The sequence below is a fragment of the Condylura cristata genome, unplaced genomic scaffold (assembly GCF_000260355.1).
Source record: "Condylura cristata isolate star-nosed mole 26May11 unplaced genomic scaffold, ConCri1.0 scaffold00001, whole genome shotgun sequence".
Classification (NCBI taxonomy): domain Eukaryota; kingdom Metazoa; phylum Chordata; class Mammalia; order Eulipotyphla; family Talpidae; genus Condylura; species Condylura cristata.
The window spans coordinates 46,096,368-46,119,719 of NW_004567102.1; the positions used below are offsets into that span (position 1 = coordinate 46,096,368).

Genomic DNA, 23,352 nt, shown 5'->3' on the forward strand with positions numbered 1-23,352 from the left:
GAGGTTTGGAGTTGTGAGTTGATATGACAATGAACAAGCCAATTTTAAAAGGATGGAGTTATTAAAAGAAAAATAAGGGTGACTTTTCTTTTATAAAGAGTGAAGACAAGCAAGAAAGTACTTTAAGAAGAATCCTAAGAGAATGTTTGTCTGACAGTGCTTATAAAAGGTTTTTGATTTAAACATTTTAAAGTATAGATTTGCAGTCTCTAAGGTACCTGAAAAAATTCATACACGTTCATAAAATTGAATTAAAAAAGAAAGATAAATAAACAACCCTGTCATACCTACATGGGGAAGATGAATGCTACCAATGTGTTTAAATTAAAATAATAAAAATTTTCCTGATGTTTCCAGCACAGAAAATACTTTATTCTTTTGAGAATCTACGTAATTCACATCCCCCACTCTAAAGCATTTATCACCCTACTCCCTATTATTTTAAGTTATTTCTATGCTTGATTTAGCTCCTCTGTAGGTCTGCAATCATCCAACAATTACATGCCAGGCTCTGGGGACAGCACAGGTCCCTGAGATTTTGGAGTTCTTACCAGGTTACTATGGAACAGGACTGGTGTCTCAGAAGAAGAAGACTATAGAAGCTACCATTCTTACCTACACAATGATAGGCAGGAAGGACCAAAACAAAACAGAAGTAAAAGTTAGCAAGTTTGCTAGGGTTCACTATAAATTGACATGGCACCCAAGTTTCTTCATTATTGTCCTTACAGTGTCATCTCTTTAAATCCTTCTTGTTATTCAACAACTCCATGCACTTTTATGTTTTCAATCCTTTAACCATGCTTTACTTTATTTAGTTCTCCTACCAACATCTGTACAAATTCTACAAACTTCTCATGTCCAGTTCTAATGATTCTTCTCCAATTCTTTTCAGAGAAAGTTAATCACTCATATGACACTTGTTCATACTTGTGCTTTGTATAATCTTGAGATGTATAGAAGTCCTTCCACTGTTATTAATAACTAACAATAAGACATGATTTAGTCTTTAAGTGCTTATTATGTGTTTCTTGGGATTAGGTACCATGCACAGTTAACTACCTTACTACCTAACAGAATAATTAGGTAGGTAATTCTATTAGCATTTTATAGATGAGAAAACTAAAGCTCAGACTTTTAATACCTTGCAACTCATTCAAGAGCAGGAGAGGGAAATTAACCTCACACTTGATTTTCCCAATGTAACTTTTTATCCATCAAAATTATAGTCCATCCAAGGATGCGAATATGGGTAAGTTTGAACCTTACTGATTTGAAGTCTCCTAGTATGCCTCTCTCTTTGCTACACATAAGCTATGAACACTCAACAGATGATAGCTGTAATTCCAATTTAAAGAAGGCAAGTTTTCACAAAAATCATTCATTTTTAACCACATTCTTTGACAGAGACATTAATTTAAAAGTTTATAAATCACAATAGGATGTAGGTAGAGTTAATACTTTCCCTGATACCTTTACTAGAATGTAGTATATTAAGATAACTTCTAATTATTCATAACAATTTTGTTAAATTTATTAGAATATTCCACTGATATTAAATAAAAATTGCCGGCTTTGTCTTTTGATAGTGATACATAGCTACACATGTATTTGAATATCACTGCAAAGTTTAAAATTAGTGATTTAAAGAAGAAACAATTTATAAAATAAACTATTAAATGAGCTATTCTGAGAGCTCCTTAACAAAAAAAAAAAAACAAACTTCTGGACTTTGAAGTCAGAGATAGTCCCTAAATCAAAACCACCTACATTTACAGTGAAATCAAGTTAATCAAATTCAAACTAAAATAATGTCCTACTGATAATGTCTTATGTTTTATAATGTAGAAAATCTGACACTACTAATATTTGGATTATATATTCAAATTACATATTTGAATTAAAAATATGGCTGAAATAATGTGTTTTAAAATTCACTATTATTATTTACTAATTATGTTTATAACAACTAGTATTAATTAACTATTTTACTATCAAATATTCCTGGCAACCTGCAAAATTACTAATAAATGTTTTTTTCCTTGAAAAAGACCTGAATAGACATCTATCAGATATGCCATGAAAATACAAACTACCTCAAATAGGGTTAATTTATGTAGTCTTAGTTATATCAGAAAATGGTATAATTCACTAGTCTTCATGCATTAAATTATGCAAATAAACCAAGGAAAGTAATCTGGAGTAGAGAGAAGTGGTTCCGCAGCTCCAAGCTGTGTAATTAGATCTACACTCAGCAGTTCAGAGACACCTCTAGAATCTCACACTGTGAATCTGCAGTTTTTCTCAAGAAACCTAAGCTTTTAAGTGATAAATACATTCAAGTTACATTACTGAATTATATTTAGAGCATTACACTGAATGTGAAAAATATTTTTCACCAATTCCAATAAAGGAATCACTTTAACATTTATCAGTTTTTATGTTTGAATTATAGGGAGGTTTAATAGCTGCAATTGGTTAAAGAAAATGTACAATACTTTATATCTCCTAAACCTTAAAAGATAACTCTGGCCCTCCCTGGTGGAGCAGAGGGTTAAAGCACTGCACTGAGAAGCTAAAGCCACATGAGTTCGATTCCTGCCTGTCCCGGAGGTGACTACATGGCGTGGAAGACCTCTCCTGACCCACCTGCTGCTCCCCTCAGCAGTGTACTTCATTGATATGCCTGTTCTGCTCCCCACTCTGTCTCTGGTGAAGCCTCTCGCCGCCCCTGAGCCTCTGGCCTGCACCCCAGTTCTGTATGCACAAATAAGTAAATCTTTTTTAAAAAAAGATAACTCTTATCAAAATATATAATAATCATAATAACAAATGGAAGATTTAGAAGTACATTTTTTTTATCATGACCGCAAAAACACACTATTGTAAAAGCAATATTGTAATAATCAATTTTCCATACCTCGGGACACTAGAATATATACACAGAAGCATAGGACAATGGTTTTTTAGCACAGTCCCTGGAATTATTACAAATAGTACAGAAAAAAGTAGAGATTTTAAAAGGGTAAATGTTTTTAATATATTTCCCTTTACTATAAATTTCCCTTTAACTTAATAAAAAATGTTTTCTTAAGCATTTTCTTATGATATTAGCATTTGTATATCTTTTATACACACATGTATTTTATACATAAATTATAATTTATGATCTAATTGATACCCGAATAAAAATGATTTATAAATTCTTAATTCAGCACTTATTGTACATGTACACTATATATACATTTATGCATTCAATTAATTTGAGATCTGAATTTACTTTGGAGCTTACTCATTATATTAAGCATAAATCTCATTAACAACACAAAAGTACACTTTATTTTTTCAAAAGTGTACTTTATAACTTAAAATTGTCTTGAGCATAGAAAAGTTATAATTTCCATTAAGATTGTACAACCTACAAAAGTAAATAAACATAATCAAATATATAGATTTTACTTGTTCATAATTATTTAAAGAAAATTTTTTCAATGATTTATTTATTTATTATATATTAGAACTGGGGTCAGAGGTATGGGGGAGAGAGGATTCACCAGAGAGAAAGTGGGGAGCAGGACAGGTGGATCTACTGAAATACACTGCTGAGACAGGAGAGATTGACTGTGCTGTATGTGGATTCAAGTCATCATGGTCATAGCTCAGAGACTAATACAAGGCTACCAAAGAGGCCCTAGCTAAATAATATTAAGACATACACAAACTAATATTTTTAGTGAGGAATAATTTATTAACAATCTAGACTAATTTGCCAAATTCTTAATCTGATGTCAAACTAACACATACTACATACAGTTTTATTTTCTATACCAGTGGTGTCATGAATGAAATAAAATTAAATCAACCTGTTTCATGTTTTGCGAATATTCCATTAAGATTTTTGTTCATACTTAGTTGTGTTTTTCTATAATTAATTTCTAAATATGAATTCTTGAAAGAAGAATTTTTGTATAAATTTACTTTTTTTTTGCTCCCCTGCTCTCTTTATTTCACAAACCTCTGACTTACTAACATGTGCTTGTTTCTATAAGGAATCTACCTTGTTGAATCATTAACAATTGAAATGTTCTGTGTTTGCCTTTGTCATTCTGACTTGCTTTACCACACCTAATTCCCTGAAACTCCATTTTTTCTGTACATGGCAACATTTCTTCATCTTTATGAATGAAAATATTTTAGTATGGGTAAACCATATCATTTATCTCACTTTAATTTTTTTTAATTGAAGTAACACTTCTTAAAACTGTTGTCTGCATTTTGGAAGTATTTTGACACAGTTTTCTATAGATGGACATTTAGATTGTTTCCATGGTCTAGCTATTCTAAACAGAGCTACAACAAACATTGTAGAACATAGAGATTTTTGAGCTGATGGTTTTACTTCCTTTAGATAGATGCCCAAGAAAGGAATTGCTGGATTAAGCAGTATTTCTAGTACTAATTTTTAATTTTATTGAGCTAACACTGGTTTATAACACTATATGTGATTGAGGTACAACATCATAGCTATAAAGATGCTACTGTATCACCAACAAACCCACAGTACTTCACTATAGTTTCACTGAGCCCTTTCACATTTTGCTCTCCATCCTACCCCTTCCCCTCTTGTAGCGTTGATTTTATAGATGGATTTCTAGTATTTGTAACTGGTTTGCTTTTGAATGACCCTTTGTTTTCTTTCTATACTCCACATGTTTGAAAGCATCTGCAATTTGTCTTTCTCCTTTTGACTTACGTCACTAAGCTTAATCTCCTCCAGTTCTATACAAGTTGCTGCAAATAGTAAGATTTTTTTCCTTATCCCTCAGTAGTATTCCATTATGTATATATACTGTATCTTCTTAATCCACTCATTTGTCAATTTGTCAATGGGGACCTGGTTTGTTTCCATAACCTGGCCATTGTAAATAGTGCTGCAATGGATATAGTTTTTATCACCAGAATGAAGGCAGCATGAACTGTGCAAGTTTCTGTGTAAAAAGAGTTCACAATTGACAAGGAAGACCAAGAGTACTAAGGTGGAGGTCCTGTGAGAAGCACCGAGTTCTATAGATCTTATCGTATATGCAAATATATGACTTTGCAACTAATTTGTGTGGTGGAGGACTCACAGCTGCCTGGTGAATAAAGATTTTATGTGTGAGAACTTCCAGGTGATAGCATTCAGTCAATATATCCAGTGATTGTTCTTGTTGGTATTGACACTGTCAAAGAAAAATACTGTCTTTCTTTGTTCAATGTATACATGAAAAAAAAAAAGAGAATAAAATTCTACTTACTCACAAAAAGCTAAATTGATACTCCATATGTAATAAAATCAGTATAACTGATTTCACAAGAACAAAAACTACTAATTCTTACATAACTTATGAAAAACGAATACTGTAGGACAGTGATTAAAAAAACTTATTTTGGCTATGGAATTCTTTCTGCCAACAAACCCTTTCACGTAGTTCAAGATACATAGGTAATATGTATAAGTACTACATATATACCTGTACATGTATAATGAAAAGCAAATTAAAGCCACAGAAGTGGGTATGAGAGATCTAAAATCTCACTTCTTCCAAATGGCATACCTGTCCTGCTCCCTCCCTCATGACAATTTGTGAAACACCCTAGATCACTTTGTAGCAGTCTCAAAATAACAGCTCTAAGAGGACCTCCTTGAGTTGAAAGGAACAACTCAAAATGTACTTCCCTTTTGTTAAAAGTCTGAAAATTAAAAAACAAACAAACCCATTATCGTTTTTATTCTATTAAACATATTTTGGGGAGAAAAACAGTGAAAATAAACTTTGAAAAAATAAAAAAACTCACTGGTTTCTAAATACTGTTCTTGACTTAAAAGGAATAGTTTTGCATGCAGAAATGATTAACCAAGTTCTGGGACAAAGATCTGTTAAAGGACAAAGAAGTCAACTTGAAGGGGCTCTTAAGTGCCAAATTTGGGCCAAGATGATCATCAAAGGTATATAATAATAGATAATATTTGAGTAAAATAAGGATATGACTCAGTAGGGAAATAATAAATAGGAGTAGGGATCTCTTACATATACGATAGAAAGAATAACGAAGTTCGAAAATCATCAATAGATGCTAAAATGAGTGGGTGAAAGCTTATTTATTAAATCTGTACAGTTATATTTTATGCACTGGATTATTCAGCAACACTAAAGCAGTATCTTTCTATTTTCTTTCTTCAGCATAGTCCTGGCACACACTGGGTATAAATAAATCAATAAATATCTCCTGATTATTTCCAATATTGTTTTGGTTTAGTCTTCCAAACTATCTCTACTTTATGAATAAGCAGAATTAAGCTTGGTGACAAAGATATAGGTCATACACTAAAAGAAAGTGTAGCAATGTCTGTATTTGGGCCTTCTGTCCATTGTAGCACTATCTTAACAAAGCCACTTAGACTGCAGAAGAGATTCCAAATTACCAATCATTTTCAGTAGTTAGAAGTTCATAACTTTAGAATTTTATTCACATTTATGTTTGAGTATATATATATTTTAAAAGATTTATTTATGCATACAGAATTGGGGTACAGGCCAGAGGTGCGGGGGTGAAAGGATTCACCAGAGGCAGAGCAAGAAGCAGAACAGACAGGTGTAGTGAAATACAGTGCTGAGGGGAGCAGCGGGTGGGTCAGGAGAAGTCTGCCACACCATGTGGGTCACCTCTCTCAAGACAGGGGATAGAACTCGTGGCTGCTATAGCTTCTTAGTGCTATGCTTTAACCCGCTGTGCCACCCGGGAGGGCCCTGAGTGTACATTTTAAGTATTAAGAGCAAAACTTTCAAGGAACATATATTGAAACTAATAAATTTGGTGATTAATTTAATCTTGAAAGAGTTTAGTGGTGATGTTCTAAAAATTCAAGTACTCTGGATTTAGACTATATCAAAGATATTCACAAATATGACTATAAAATCTAAATGACTTGACTCTGCTCTGAATTAGTCCCTGGAGTACAAATGTGGATCAACTGAATTCATCTGTAAACCTAGGTCACTACAATAAAGAAAAGGAATAAAGAATCTTTTTACGATATATTACAGTCTCAGACACAGAAAAATATTTTACTGACCTCCACAACACTCCAAATTGCATTGACATTTGTTATTGACAGCCCCCAAATAGCAACATCTATTCTGTAGAGCAAATTAAGCAATATCAGCTAGTCTATTACTATGCAAATAAAATTCATTAGTGAGCTAACAATTTCATTTCTACAGATACCACTGGACTTGAAGACATTATTATTCAACATAAAATGTTCTGGACTGAATATAATTTCAGTACAATAACAAAATAAAATGTATTTTAACATTTCCATCAGTATTTTTCATTTCATTTCTATTCTTAGACAATAATCACTATTTATAATTTCTAAACTGTAGCTGTGCATTTAATATTCTCAAAAAACAAACCTGAAGAGATTCTTATGGAAAGATGTATTTTTAAAAAATTTACTTGGGCAGAAGAAGTCCAAAAAAAATATAATTGAGCCCTCTTGTGGTAGTTACTTCAGAAAAATGGAATTTTCCTCTCGTCTCTTAAAAATGTGAATGTTACAGGGGTTTAAAAATTACTCCTTTAGGGTATAATGAATAGAACTAAAAGAAAACAATAATATATTAACTTAAAATAACTAATAATACAAATGATAGCTCTATCATGATAAAAGCTAAGTCAGATAAATATCTTAACCAAGGAGAAAATGAGATGACAGACTACATTCAATAAATGAAAAATATTATGTGTAAATTTATGTAATGAAACATTTCTTAAGGTGAATGCCAACATTTTCCACTGATCTTCCAGATTATGGGGAAAATATTCCTTAACAATATAATCAGCTGTGAAGTTGTTTCTACGTCTCCAGGTAATTTTTCCCTTGGAGTGGACATTCCAGCTCACAGTGAAACTAATGATTATTTACTTGTTTTTATCCTGAAGTGATTACTCCTTAAATTTTTTTTTTTTTATTCATACAGAACTGGGGTACAAGCCAGAGATGCGGAGGGTGAGAAGACTCACCAGAGACAGAGCAGGGAGCAGAACAGGCAAATAGACGCAGATAGACGAAGTACACTGCTGAGGGGAGCAGTGGGCGGATCAGGAGAGGTCTGCCACACCATGCGGTCACCTCCAGGGCAGGTGGGGATTGAACTCATGTGGAAGTAAGTGGCTTTAGCTTCTCAGTGCTGTGCTTTAACCTGCTGTGCCACCAGGGAGGGCCCCACTCCTTAAACTTTTAAGAATAAATTGTGACTTACAAATACAACCACATCTCCCATTTATTTATTCAACAAACGTGATCTGAGCACCAACTGTGTACCAAGTACTGATGAGGCCATGAGAATACAATGATAAGTAAAAGCAGAGTTAATCCCTTTCCTTATGGCTTTGTTTTATAATTAAAGATGACAAATAAAAACAGAAAAAAACTGGAGAACAATTGCTAGTTTATTATACATGTTGCATTATGATGTAGTTCAAAATAGGGAGATGAATCAGGGTGGTTAAAAAGACAGAAAGATGAAAGGTGAAGGATTTAATAGGGGACATAAGCACAGAATAAGGAAGAATGGATGAGGCAAAGGGAATAAACGACGCAAAGCTCAGTGGTCAGTAAAAGAGCATGTCTCATGAAAGGGTCTGAAAGAAAGGAAGGTGGGATGTAAGAAATGAAGGAGAAAGAAACTTTAAAGGAGGCAATGGTCAAATAACAATATAGGTACTTCTTGGTCTTTTTAAAGGAACTTAAAACATTCATGTTTCAACCAGGAGCTGTATTCTGAAAAGGTCATTCTCTATTGTACAGGGCAGCTAGGTGAATGCAAACAGATTAACTAAAAGGTGGCTGAAACAATCCATAAACAATAGAGTGGCTGTCTAGATTAGGTGGTAGAGGCAATGGTACAGAAGGAAGGAAAGATGTAGAAAAATGGGCATTTGCTAGGCACTTTGGTAAACAGGATGTGCATTGATTGAGGTAGTAGAAATGAGAACAGCCAAGAAAAAGTTAACAAGTATAACTTTTTAGGTTGATTTATGAAACTAAATTTACAATTGTGCCACTAATTGAACTAAGAAATAACTGATAGAATACCACTAGTGTAGGGAGAAATTATGAATAAGGTTTAGATATGCTATACTTAAGCTACTCAAGAGGGAAAGGTCAAACAGGAACCATCTTTCGCTTTGGTCCTGGTAGACAGAATAACAAAATGCCTAAGACAATGTAATTTTACAAGTTCCTGAATTAGGTATAACTAAAATACACACTACAGTGATGATAGAAACAACTAAAAGGTAAGAAATTACTGCTCCTGACCTACAATGTCTATTAAATTTAAACTTGAATTTACTTTAATTTTCATTACATTGTAACAAAAATTCTTCCTATAAAGATTTTTTTTAATATTGATCTTCATGTAGCCAAATAAAGTTAGCACTCAATCGTTTAGAATTTGATCAAAGCAGGAAGTTAATACATTTTAATTTCAATTCTTTATTCCAATTATTTTACTTGTAGAATGTCTAACAAATGATTGCTAAATAAGTGAAGGAATGAAGATGGTTAAATGAATAAAGTCAATGCCTTTTCTTGTTTACTCCATGTAATAATCACTATCAATGAATGGAAAGCACAGAAAAGAATTATCAATTAGTATTCTTATTTACGATACTAGTTATATATAGATAAACTGATGATTTTTATCATATTTGTAAGAAAATAAAAAATTTGAGTAAACACTAGCAATATTGATTACAAAATAAAACAGAGGATTCAGTAGTGCCAAAAACTAGTTTTTACCTGTGAAATATGGTAGGATAAGGATGTGGATTTCATAGAAGATTTATCAGAGGTTTTTTTTTTGTGGTGAATGTGCTAAGCTTCTGAAAAGAAAGGAGAGACCTAGTGCAAGTTTTCCTTGGAGTTACAACATCTAAAATAATTCTTTAGTAATGTTTTAGTGGTGAGGATGTAGGAGACATGTCTTTAATTCTTATGTTCACAATTTTTAAAATAGCTTTATGAATTTTGAGTTTTGCCTTTACGTTTCAATTTTAATTTAATTTGGAAGCGCAGGGAGAAAAAAGCAGAAAATTTTACATAAAAAACTCACAAATAAAGATCATATTATACAAATTTGATATATCAGAAATATTGTTACTAAGAATCAGAGATCCTTATTTGGGGAGGAAAAAAACATTTTTGAGTAAAAGGACCATTACCAAGTTAGCACTGTAAAATTTGTTTCAACTGTACTTACTTTTATTTAAGCTGAGAAACAATACTAAATACAAAGTAATATCTCTTATATACTAATAAAGTAAATAAATCTATGACTATTGATTAATAAAGATGGTTTGTAATTAAGAAACAGAATGACTAAAAGCTTATAGGCAAAATGAGTAAAGGAAATATAGAGATGTGAAAAAGGAAAGGCTGTTGTTTGGCAATGATACAACGGTGAAGATGATTTTTTTCCCCTTTATCACTGCAAAACCTTTTATTCTTGAAATTGGGGAAAGATTTTGTTAAGAAACTACTGAATAAATCTTAACATTTTTGATAGTGTGTCAACGAGAACAAACTATGTCATAATCTCTGAGGCAATTTCTAATTATTATTTTTTGTTGAAAAGTTTGTATAACAAGAAAAATCTCTAGTATTAAGGCATCAATTATTTTCTCATTCTGTAAGTTACACAGGAGGAGGGGAATTATTAACAGGAATGATAAAGCTGTAGTTGCACTTGGTAACGCAAAGAGGAGCTTACAAATGAGACGTCTCATTAGTTTGAGCAGATGGATCAAAATTAAAGGCTGAATCGCCAACTTTTAATTTCCCAATAGCCAAGAAGAGCTTGAAGTCTTGCAGAGTATGACTGTTGAAAAGTCAACATGAAAAGATTTTCTCCATCTGTCATCACACATGCTTGAGTGGAACACAACTGCCTCCTACTGTTTTTAATACTTTCAAGGCAAAGTTGCACATAAAATCTATTAAGTACACAAGCACACAAGTTTGGATGATTGGTACACTTAAATCTATGGAATAGTATGATCAGAGAATACCAGCATGGCTTTTGAAGATGGAAGTTAGTTCTTTTCTAATTTAATCTAAGTGAAGAAAACAAAATGAAGTCATCTATATATTCTAAAAGAAACTTAATTTTGAATATGGTAAGTGTTATCTACTCAAGAGTTACACTCTTTTTTGGAGTATAAATGTTTTTATTATTAATAATGGTCTGAAAACAAATGCTTTAGCAAAATCAAAGCATTTTGGGAGCTCAACATAGGAAAAAAGGTTATAGAACCTGAAGGCAAGAAAACAAAAAAATCAAATCAAGGCATTTTCACTGGAAGCATAACTGGTTGGCAGGGAAAAGGGGCACGTTATCATAGCAGGGTAAACTAAATTAGTCTTCTTAGACTACAATAGACTGATTTGTAATTTCTTACTACTGTGCAGTAACTACTAATATGTATATTTAAAAGGCAACAAATAAAGCTTGTTAAGTCAAAAGACCCACAAGAAATAACTTACATTTTTAAAAACAAGGAAAAGCACATTTAATGAATGGGTAGTTGACTGCTTAATAGCAATGCATTAATGTGCAGTCAGTTATAACTGAATTCCAGAAGCAAAGTTCTTTGTCAGTCTGTCTCTCTCTCTCAGGCATGCATGTGTGAGGGTATGTGTGCACACAAATACACACTTTACTTGTATGTCCCAAAACATTAAACGTTTCTTACAATAAAGCACACAGGTCTTTCAGACAGACTTGGGCAGAATAATACAACTGAAGAATTAATTTTGCTGTCAAATTTTCAACAATAAGATGAAAAGACTGTTGAATTAATTATCTTTTAATTTTTTTTTTACAGGTGGATATTTAAAAATTCAGTTGCTGAAATGTATCACTTGGAACATTTCAGGCAGTGGCTGGGACGACATCATACACAACCTCAATTATGAAGGAAAAAAACACAACTCAGAAATTATTCTACTAGGAAGTTCTGTTAGCTTTCTAATATAAGCAGAGCACCTGACACCACCACTTAGTAAATGTATTCTTTTAAGGAGAAAAAAAAAGGGAAAATAATCCTGGGAGGGGTTCCAAACACCTTAAAATAAATTTCCACATTAGCCTGGTAATCAGAGACTACTGTGAAGGACAATTTGTGGGTGATTAATTAAATCAAGGGCTGCTAGTTTTGGGAATGGGGGTCTATCTCAGCTTCCAAAATTAAAATGTGGCATAATCCTGTTTTCCAAGTATCCACACTCTAGTTTGAGTTCTGGACATATTACAAAGGTAATCCATAGAAGCTGCCACTTATCAAGCTAAGTGAATTTACAGGCCAAATAGTACTTGGCAGAGCAACTTGCAAGCAGAAGAGTTATAGACAAAATGATCTCTTTGAAATGACTGAAATGAAAAAAGATTTTAGATAGAGCCAGCTTTTCCTAAGTTACACACATTAACAGAGGTAACTTAGAGGAAAAAAAACAAACCAGAAAATGTTCTCAAATTATGTTGCCTAAAAGCCCTTAATTTGTGATTATATTAATGTGAAAAACTAAGGCACTAGCTTGATGACTCAGTATTTATAATCTGCAGTTGCTGGCAAATAGATTTGTAAGACCATCAACACTAGAGGTAAATACCAACTACAGGACCAAAGTCCTGGTGCTTTTAATATTTCCCCTTGACCCCATCTCACCAAAGATACTATATTTTTGAAGATAAGGTAATTCACCATAATCAAATTATATCGACCACAGAGATCCCATGTGCATGGAAACTTATTCAACAATATTTCCTTATAAATCAATATTATTTAGGATTATGTATAATCCAACATTTCATCTAATTGTTTATGTAAGACTTTCCACTTTGCCATTCTTTTCCTTTTATTTATTTTTTTAAAGATTTTATTTATTTATAATACAGAACTGGAGTACAGGCCAGAGGTGAGAGGATTCACCAGAGACAGAGTGGGGAGCAGAACAGGCAGATGTACTGAAATACAGTGCTGAGGAGAGCAGTGGGTGAGACAGGAGAGGTCTGCTGCACCATGTGGGTCACCTCCCTGGCCAGGGGATTGAACTCCTGCTGCAGTGGCTGTGATAGCTTCATGGTGCTGTGCTTCCTCACCAGGAAGGGCCCTGTTTATGTACATTTTAATGTTATTGTTTCTATTTATGTTTCTGTCATATTTATGGATGGAAAAATATATTAGAAAACTATAGGAATAACAGAAAAGATAGGAAATTAAGGGAATAAAATTCATTTTAAAAATATATAAAGGATATTTACTAATAGAAATTATCTCTGGGCAGTGAATTAGCAGTATTTTCTCTCCTCTCATTTTTGCTTTTTGGTATGCCCAAGATTTCAATTTGTTTAAACTTCTTCCTACTCTATTTCTTGTATAGTAATCATACTTAAAACTACATTTTAAAAATATAACTACAGAGGTCAAAAACCCTAAGGTCACAGTATGAACCAAAGGACATATTTTTCTAATTTTACGTAAATACCGATGCAAAGCAGAGCATAAACAATATGGTGCCAAAAACATGTTTTCATGTATATGTTGTCACTCTCTCTTATATGCCACAAGATTATAAAACAAAATGGCAAACACATCAAATTATAACTTTATATCACACTACATTGGTAAAACTACTCAGAAGAATGTTGCATATGTTATAAATCCCGTGAAAGTCTATTATGATAATGAAATGTTATGAGCTATTCAGAATGTATATAAGACAATGTGGTAATTTGTGTTTTAACTCTATTTTAGGGAATTTATCCTTAGTAAATGCTTCAACAGAAAAAATGAGAGGCAGGAAGATATCACTAGAGCAGCACAATCTTTAATAAAAGAAAACTGAAAACATTTTATTCTGCAGCTAATTAAGTTAATTTTGAATGAGCACCTAAGAGCTATATGTACGGGCCCTCCCTGGTGGTGCACAGGGTTAAAGCATAGCATTGAGAAGCTAAAGCCACTTCCTCAAGAGTTCATCCCCACCTGCCTGCTGCTCCCCTCAGCAGTATACTTCAACAATCTGCCTGTTCTGCTCCCTGCTCTGTCTCTGGTGAATCCTCTCATGGCCCCTGCAAAGCTGACCTGTACTCCAGTTGTGTATGCACAAATAAATAAATCTTTAAAAAAACAAAACAAAACTTCATGTACAGGCCCTCCCTGGTGGCACAACAGATTGGGATGCAGCGCTGCAAGCTGGCAGTAGCTGGTGGCAGTGAATCCTCTCACTGGCCCTGCACCCGGACCTGGAGGTGATCCACATGGCATGGCAGACCTCTCCTGGCCCTCCTGCCTCTCTCCTCAGCAGTGTATTTTAGTACATCTGCTTGTTCTGCTCCCCAGTCTGTCTCTGGTGAAGACTCTCACAATCCCTGCACCTATGGCTTGTACCCCAGTTCCGTATGAATAAATAAATAAATCTTTAAAACAAACAAAAACCTACATGTACAAACAGATGAAAAAACTAGTAGGAAATGTACAGAACAAAAATAGTAATATATCAGGCCCTCTCTGGTGGCACAAGTGGTTAAAGCACAATACTGCAAACGAGCCACAGCCTACTTCGAGCCACAGCCAAGTTCGATCCCCTGACGGGGAGGTGATCCACATGGTGTGGCAGACCGCTCTTTACCAGCCCACTGCTCCCCTCAGCAATGTACTTCATCAGTTGGCCTGTTCTGCTCTCTACTCTTTCTTAGGGGTATAGGCATGATAAATTATAAATGGCATGATAAATGTTATACTGCTCCAAACATGAGTGATCTGTAGTTCCTAACGCCTCAAAATGACTGCAGTACCGGCAGTCATGGCATTATTAAGTGATATATTATTTAGTATTTACAGCTATGTAAGAGCATATATATGTTTATACATGAATATACACATTTATCAGTTTCACTAAGAGCTCACAAAAATTCTTAGTTTTTACTGCTAAAAAGTGATTCAGTCTTTGAAAACAATCTTATATTCCATAGTAATGTAACATAATACCTACTAATCTAGTGCAAATATGATGGAAGAATGAAAGTTAATGTCAATTGATATCACTTGGAAAAAGGAAGAACATTATAATATTCACAATTTTACACTGTTGAGAAAAATACAAAGGGAAATCTTTGGCGTGTTTACAAAATGTTTAAAAGAAACAGAAATGTAATATAAAATTATTCTCTTACCCTATAAAATCAACATGATCAAATACAATGGAATATCAATATCAGAAAGATAAAATTATCTGAATATTCTCTATATTATAGTTACCCACTGTGCTTAAAAAATTTAATAAAACATTAGATACAGTTTCAGAATTTTTCTGAAGAATAATTTCCTTACAAGTAATCATTGTACTAATTAAGCAGTCTCTAAAACAGGATAAAAAAATAAATACCTGGTATCCAGCCTTTACTTGCTTCAAAACACTTTCATAGCATACTTCATCCATGTTATTTAATTGTTGCACCTTAAAAGTTTTAGAAAGTGAAAAATATGAAATGAAGCAATATACATTTTTCTAACTTTAAACAACATGGTGCCAATTACAAAGCTCCTTTATTAAGCTTTCAGACTAGCTGGAATGCAGGGGAAAAAAAGAAATATAAATATCTAACATATATCAGCCCAGTAAGAAACAAATACAATTTAATGAAAAAATAAAAATGAAGTACCTCATACAGTAATTTCAGAGTGCTAAGTGTTTTTTTAAAGACAATAACTTTAAGGACAATATGCTATTATAGTTTACAAATTATTCAATTTTTAAGTTCTTATATCTGTTTTCCCCAAAGAAGACCCCTTTTCAGACTTTTTCTATTTCATTCTATAAGTTATCATTCAAGTCTTCCTGTATAATTTTCAAAGTCAACAGAATGCTACTTATAAATTGTGATGGAAAATAAAGTTGAAATCAAGGAAAAAAATACTATTTCTACCATAGCTATATAGAAGGTCAATGCTTTTATACAGAAATGCTATTCAAATTCATTAAATTAACCTTCTCAGTTCTCCCTGTGAATGATGAGAAAACTTTCAACCAAAAAAGTGGAAGATTTAGGTTAACCCAAAGGAGTAGCAAATGACTTTATTTCTCTACATTTATTAGGAAGTTGGAAGGGATGAAAAATGCCATGTACTTCTGTTATTACTATGATTTACACATTTAATTATAATTAATTACTATGATTTTTTTGCTCTAATAAAGTATTTTAAAAATATATAACTTTAAAACTGTACTGTTTTTTATTAAGATAATACTGATTTACAATACTGGGTGTGATTAAGGGATATTGGTCCACACATCCTCAGATATATGAAATTTAGGTAAGACATTTGATATATTGGATATATGACATTTATAATAACTAGGTCAGGTGACATAATCCCGTTAGTCCCCATTCTGAGAAACTAACAAGGATTTCTTTTTATACGAAATGAAAAATTAACAAAAGGTTAGAAAATATATTAAATGATACTGGAGAAATGCTTAACGGTGACAAACTGTACATATGAGCATAGTGGAAAAATAATGCATTTTAATCAGATAAAAATATGTATTTATAACCGATATATATATAATACTATTTTATAACGTAAACTGTGTGAAAATTTTTTAATTTTGGCAAATTTTCTAAACCTTCAAGTTAATGACAGTTCATCTAACACCATTCATTTTATCATTGTAACATGAGTAGTAAAAAACTATTTTGGATTTAATTAGCTTTAAATGGTTTAGCAATATGTATCATGATATTAAAAGAAAAAAATATTTATGGTGGCTGACAAGTATCTGAAAATTTTCCTTTATATCTTTTGATGATAACCATCTTTTAAAATGAAACAATATGAAACACTATTAAAAGATTAAAAGACCACTCTGAAGCTATAAGTAAACAACTCTACCTCTGTCCTAATGATATATTAAAATAAACTTAATAAACAAATTTATATATACATAATATAGACATTTTATATATTTTTTATATATACAGATATATAATTATGACTGCTAAATAGGCAGCAATACTGAAAAGTTTGAAATAACTAATGAAGGTTAAAATTTGCATATTTTAACTATCACCATTTCATGAACTATACTTTCATGTATAAGTCTGAAAAATCCTCCACTATCTACATTGTAGACGGGGTATGTCAACTGTCACAGAGATAGTCCCTCTGATATATTTTATTTACAGCAATATCAGGTAAAAATATCCCTACTTTACTATTAAAATAGTTTGTAGACAAGAAGTAATTTGCCATATTAACAAATGATTTCTATCTTGCTTTAGCAAAAAAATAAAATGACCTATGAATCGTCCTAAAATAATTTCTTCAACAAAACAATGTATCATTAAACAGAATAATAAATGTTATACATTTTAAGGAAATATTCCATCATAATTTGGAATAAATGTTTAAAATAGTCATACTAATAGTGAAATGGTCCATGGTAATATAATTTAAGAAACTGAACAAACATTTTATAGCCCTATAAAGAATCTTAGAGATGCTATATACATATGTTTAATATGGTAATTACGAAAGGTTGTAAGTTTAATAGAGCATCTTTTAATGATTGCTAGTATAAATCATTTTTTCATTAAATAAAGGATTGACTAATTTAGCTATTTTTATTGAGGTAACATTGGTTTACAACACTATCTGATTCAAAGATACAACATCATACCTCTGCAAATGTTTAGTACGATATTATTGCTAAGGTATAACTGCGTATAAGGTAATATTACTTTTAAATAATATGTAAAAATATATATTACTAGGTTAAAGAGGTCTTTTATTATTTCATGCAATCTTCAATAATATGAAAATAACTTGCTGACACTTTAAAGAGCCACAAATATAAAATACATGTTAAAAATAGTAACACAAAGTAAGACACCCTAATTTCTGGGTTTGGAGTTACTCTAGTACACAGAGTTTGCCTGATTTTGCCTAGGATGCTGCATTTGAAGTGCTATTGAAATGGCCTTTTGGAGTCTCTAATCCCAAACTACTCAACAATACATCAATAAAAATATGTTTAGAAAGGTATAATTATTAAAACAGTTATTTACCTTATTTGCACTTTTAACCCCCAAAAATGTCTGTCCAAGAGGAACTGGTCGAAAACGGCCATCAAAGAAGAAAAGTCCAATGTAGGGATTAACATGTAAAAATGTAGCGACATCCAAATAGTTGGGTAATGTGGCTGAGAGTCCAAGAATCCTTATCATACTCTGAGTGGATTCAACCTATACGATATGGATTATCTTGATGAATATATCAGATAGATTCAACTACAGTGAATTTTCAGAAAGTTTAAAGTAAGTTTTAATGAATAAAGAACATAAGACATTTGTAACAAAAAAAGACACCCCTCACCCAGGAAAAACAATAATAATAGAAGCCTAAAAAACAGATAACTTAGGGAAAAACCTGTTCTAAACCTGGCATCTCAATGATCCATTGAGATGATACATGATAATTGAAATGCAATTAGTAGATTTCTTGAACTAGAAAACCATATTAAATGTCTTGTCTCCTAAAAAAAGTAACAAGGTAAACATGAGTTACATTTTAGTGTAAGTTTTATAATTTGTAATTTTAGTAGTTAAAAAAAATGCTATTTATTTTTAAATTCAATATTCCAAATATAAAAACACAAAATTCTAAGATAATTGAGGAAGATGCTTCTAGTGTTCTACACGTTTAAATTTTAAAATGACAGGGCTGCATGATATTTAAATATTTTGAGCTATATACCCATGTAAAATGTAAAACTATTTCCATGTTTTAAATTTTTTGTTAATTTTGAAGATTTCTGCTTTCATTACTATAGAATGCTTACTACCCCTATCATACATTAAAACAATCTCCATATCATAGTAACATATAGTTGAGTATATTTCCTTACAGATGAACTCTTGAGAACCAAAATACAACTACTCCATTATCATGAAGGGAAAGTTTCCCAAACTATTAAATTATCTTAATGATATTATTGACTTTTTAGTGGAACTGACATTTCAGTGGAGGAAAAGACAACTAAAAACTCAAAAGTGAACAAATTAGGCAATTTCAGTAGTCAATATCAGTAAGTGTCATGAGTCAAGTAAAATAGGGTAATAACATAAAGGATGATTTATAGGAAGGGCCCCACTTTGTATAATATAGTGAGTGAAAGTCAGTCTAAAGAAAGAATATTTAAAAGTGGAGTGAAATATAAAAACCTTCAAAGGGAAGAAAAAGCACAAAGGATATGAGATTGGAATAACCTGGGCAGAAAAAGATGAATAAGAGTAAGAGGACAAAGAAGTTTAGAGGCTAATTCAAGAAGTTTAGAGGCTAATTCCTTCTGTCGAGGACAACTTTGTAAATTACAACTCACAGGCTTGATATACTAGATAGATAATAAAAATCTGTACTGCTGTTTAAAAATATACATAGTAATTAATATTAACTAGCTAAAAGAACTTTGAAATAAGTAAATGTATTATTAGGTCACATAAACTGAGTAAATTCCCAAATCTAAAGATAAAATGGCCTATGTTGTTCTCTGATTATAACAGATCTGTAAGATAAAACCAAGAACAGGCCAAAATCTGGGCCTCACTGGTGGCCTCAAGCTTAAGTCTCAGCTTTATACTGCTACAGCATGAATTTGATCCTTGGCCAGGGAGCTAACCCACATATGGTGCAGCAGACCGCTCCTGTTTCACCCTCTGCTACCCTTAGCAGTGTATTCAGAAGATCCACCTGTTCTGTTCCCCATTTTGTCAGTGATGAATCCTCTCAACACAACCTCATCCCAGAACCTCTGTTTAGGTGATACCACAGTTTGTCTATGCAAAAATAAATAAATAAAACAATAAATTAATGGCCCTCCCTGGTGGCGCAGCGGGTTAAAGCACAGCACTGAGAATCTAAAGCCGCTTCCGCATGAGTTCAATTCCCGCCTGCCCCGGAGGTGACCACATGGCGTGGCAGACCTCTCCTGGCCCGCCCGCTGCTCCCCTCAGCAGTGTACTTCGTGGATCTGCCTGTTCTGCTCCCGCTCTGTCTCTGGTGAATCCTCTCACCCTCCGCATCTCTGGCCTGTACCCCAGTTCTGTATGAAAAAAAAAAAAAATCTTAAAAAAAAAAAATAAATTAAAAACCCCAAAATCTTCTATTCACTATTCATTCTATTCATTCATATCATTATGATCTGGTATCAATAAGTTCATATGGTTTCTGAAGCAGAAAATTTGCTTAATTTAGAAGACTCAAGTTATAAACAAAGTAATCCAGTATGAATAATATATTGCCAGGATCATCCATCCATCAACAGTATCTTAGGACCCAATCCTTAGGCAATGGAGATAACATATAAAAGAGACACAAAGAAACTTCTCTACAGAAACATAAATGAGAACACAAAATTGTTAAGTAAATGAAAATTAAGGTACACATATAGTATCTTATCATAAATTTACTTTTTTTTTAAGATTTATTTATTTATTCATACAGAACTGGGGTACGGGCCAGAGATGTGGAGGGTGAGAGGATTCACCAGGAACAGAGTGGGGAGCAGAACAGGCAGATCTACGAAGTACACTGCTGAGGGGAGCAGCGGGCGGGTCAGGAGAGGTCCGCCACGCAATGTGGATCTCCTCCAGAGCAGGCGGGATTTTGGGGCAGGCTGGGATTGAACTCAGGCGGAATTGGCTTAAGCTTCTTAGTGCAGTGCTTTAACCCGCTGCGCCACCAGAGAGGGCCCCATAAATTTACTTTTACTAAAACAAACTTAGGATGTTTACAAAATCTGACCAAAACAAGGGAACTTTAAATAAAAGGAAATGATGACCACATCCAATATTTGAGAAACTTCATTTACATGCTGTGAATAAAATCCTTTACCGTGATTACTATAATTTTAATAGTAGCTCTATGACTAGAGAGAGTAATTCTATGTTGTATGGTGGTAAGATGAAATGGAATAAAAGTGATTTTTGACTTAACATATTTCCATCAAAATAGTCACTGAATCAATTTTTAAGGTCTTAAAAATAGCATACCCTGCAAACACCAGAGGCATTTTTCCACTAAAAAAAAAAAAATCCATTTTTAACAAGCGTATATATTTTTTAAAAATATAATCATACCATTCGCAATACAGATAAGCCTATATGAAAAATACTCCTTTCAAATAGAGGTAATTTATAATTGAGGTAATTTCAAATAGAGGTAGGGTACTTTATACCCTAAGCCAAATCTCTAAATTCTCTATTATATATATGCTATACATATTTATCTAAAACTGGATATGACAATTTCTTATCATTAGATCAAAAACTAGACATTGGATTTTTCACAATGCTTCCTCTTACATAATATATAAGTTTGGTTACTTTCTTCCTGAACCTGAACAAAATCTACACACCGGATTAGAACAGTTTCCTAATGTTAGTTACAAATGTCGATGAGCTGTGTAAAAGAGTGCCATCTTCTGGAAACATCTGGTAATCACAAGGATCAGATAAAAAGCAATTGTGATAGTACTCTGGAAGCATGAAAACAATCAGATTCTTTTCATGAATATTGAATCACTCCTTCTGTCAGACTAAAATATAGTGAAGAATAAATATTAACATATTATTATTTATAGCATATTTTATAATTATAAGTAAAACTATGGTAAGTACTAAAAATGCACAACAGACGGTATACAGAGTAAGATGAAATTCTCTCTGGGTAGTGAACTAGGAAATACTTCACAGAAGCAGCAGCTCACAGCAAATGATTGTGAAGAGCAACAGATAAAATTTTGTATTTATAACTCTATCTCATAATCACCAATAACATTCTGTCTTAAGTAAGATTGGTTTCATCTCTAAAAAATACTCAACTGCATTGGAAAGGAGGTAGGGAAAGAACAAATAATTTTGTGGAATATGTGGAAATTAAAATTAGCTTCTCTACAGAAATGTGGAAATTAATATGTGGAAATTAAAATTAGCTATGTCTGGGTTTTAACAGTCTTTCTTGTCCAGCTAAGCAATTTGAACATTTTTTTTAAGATAACAAATAGCAAGTGTCATCAAAGGCTTATGAGCATAGTAGTGATAAACAATATAATGGGGATTTGATATTGAGGTGGTAAGTGTAGGAAAAATATACACTTATCTATTACATATCTATTTGCATACAATATATTTACATTATATATTTCTGTATCATACACTAAGATATACAGTACAATAGTCACTTCTAATTTGCAGTTTATTTTACAAGATTTTTGTTACTTGTGTTCAACTAGTCTAAAATGTTAAGTACAGTAGACTATTTTTAAAAAAGTAACATAATAGTTTATTTTTACATCATTTAGTGCCTTTTTCCATCTCAGTTGTAATCCCCGTGTGCTTCCCATCATTGTAGTAGGCTATTTTAAGGGGAGAAGAGGAGGCTGTGTGAGAGCCACACAACTGCCATTACAACATAGCCATAATTATTGGTTTTTTATTAGTTGTGCCTTACTGTGATTTATTTATAAATGAAACCTTATGAATATACACACAAAAAATCATAGCATATATAGGGTTTAGTTGTTTTGGATACTCACTGAGGTTTCAGAACATACCCCTTAAATGGTGAGGGGAACTACTGCATATTTTTATATAATTACATTACATTACATACTTAAAAAAACCTGTGATTTATAATTTCTATACATTTAGTTTATATATTTTTATAGTTTTAACAATTATAAATTGAATATGAAAAATTACATTTGTATAAATGTATATTTGTAATAATTGTTTCAAAATAAATGATACACAATGTTGTGTACGTATAGATATCTACATATATACAGAAAGCATTAGCAATCTATTTTTTTCCCCAAGTGGGGATGTTCATTAAAGAAAAATGTCTGGTCAAAAGTCTTGTAAATAGCTTAATGATGGGACTCCTGGCAAATGTATTAATATCTATTTGCTTCTCAAATAGGCTAACAAAACATCATGAAACATTGGCAAGTTTAAAATTTTTAGTTTGGGTTATTGAAGCATAGCTACAGGTCAAAAACTAGAGACAACATGTACATAGGTTTTTTTAAAAAAAGGGATTCTGATTATGCACACTGTGCAATTAAATTATATATATATATATTTTTTAAAGATTTATTTATTTGTACATACAGAACTGGGGTACAGGCCAGAGGCTCAGGGGCGGTGAGAGGCTTCACCAGAGACAGAGAGGGGAGCA

The 23,352-nt window shown here is 32.5% G+C and overlaps 1 protein-coding gene across 1 annotated transcript in view; it reads right to left on the reverse strand.

Moving 5' to 3' along the window:
• ASCC3 (activating signal cointegrator 1 complex subunit 3) overlaps nt 1–23,352 on the reverse strand; it is a 232,059-nt gene that overhangs the window by 134,045 nt on the left and 74,662 nt on the right. The window contains exons 12-13 of the mRNA XM_004673727.2: nt 18,183–18,359; nt 15,500–15,571 (exon numbers count right to left, since the gene is read on the reverse strand). Of these exons, the coding sequence (XP_004673784.1) occupies nt 15,500–15,571; nt 18,183–18,359 (249 nt within the window). The remainder of the gene's footprint in view (nt 1–15,499; nt 15,572–18,182; nt 18,360–23,352) is intronic.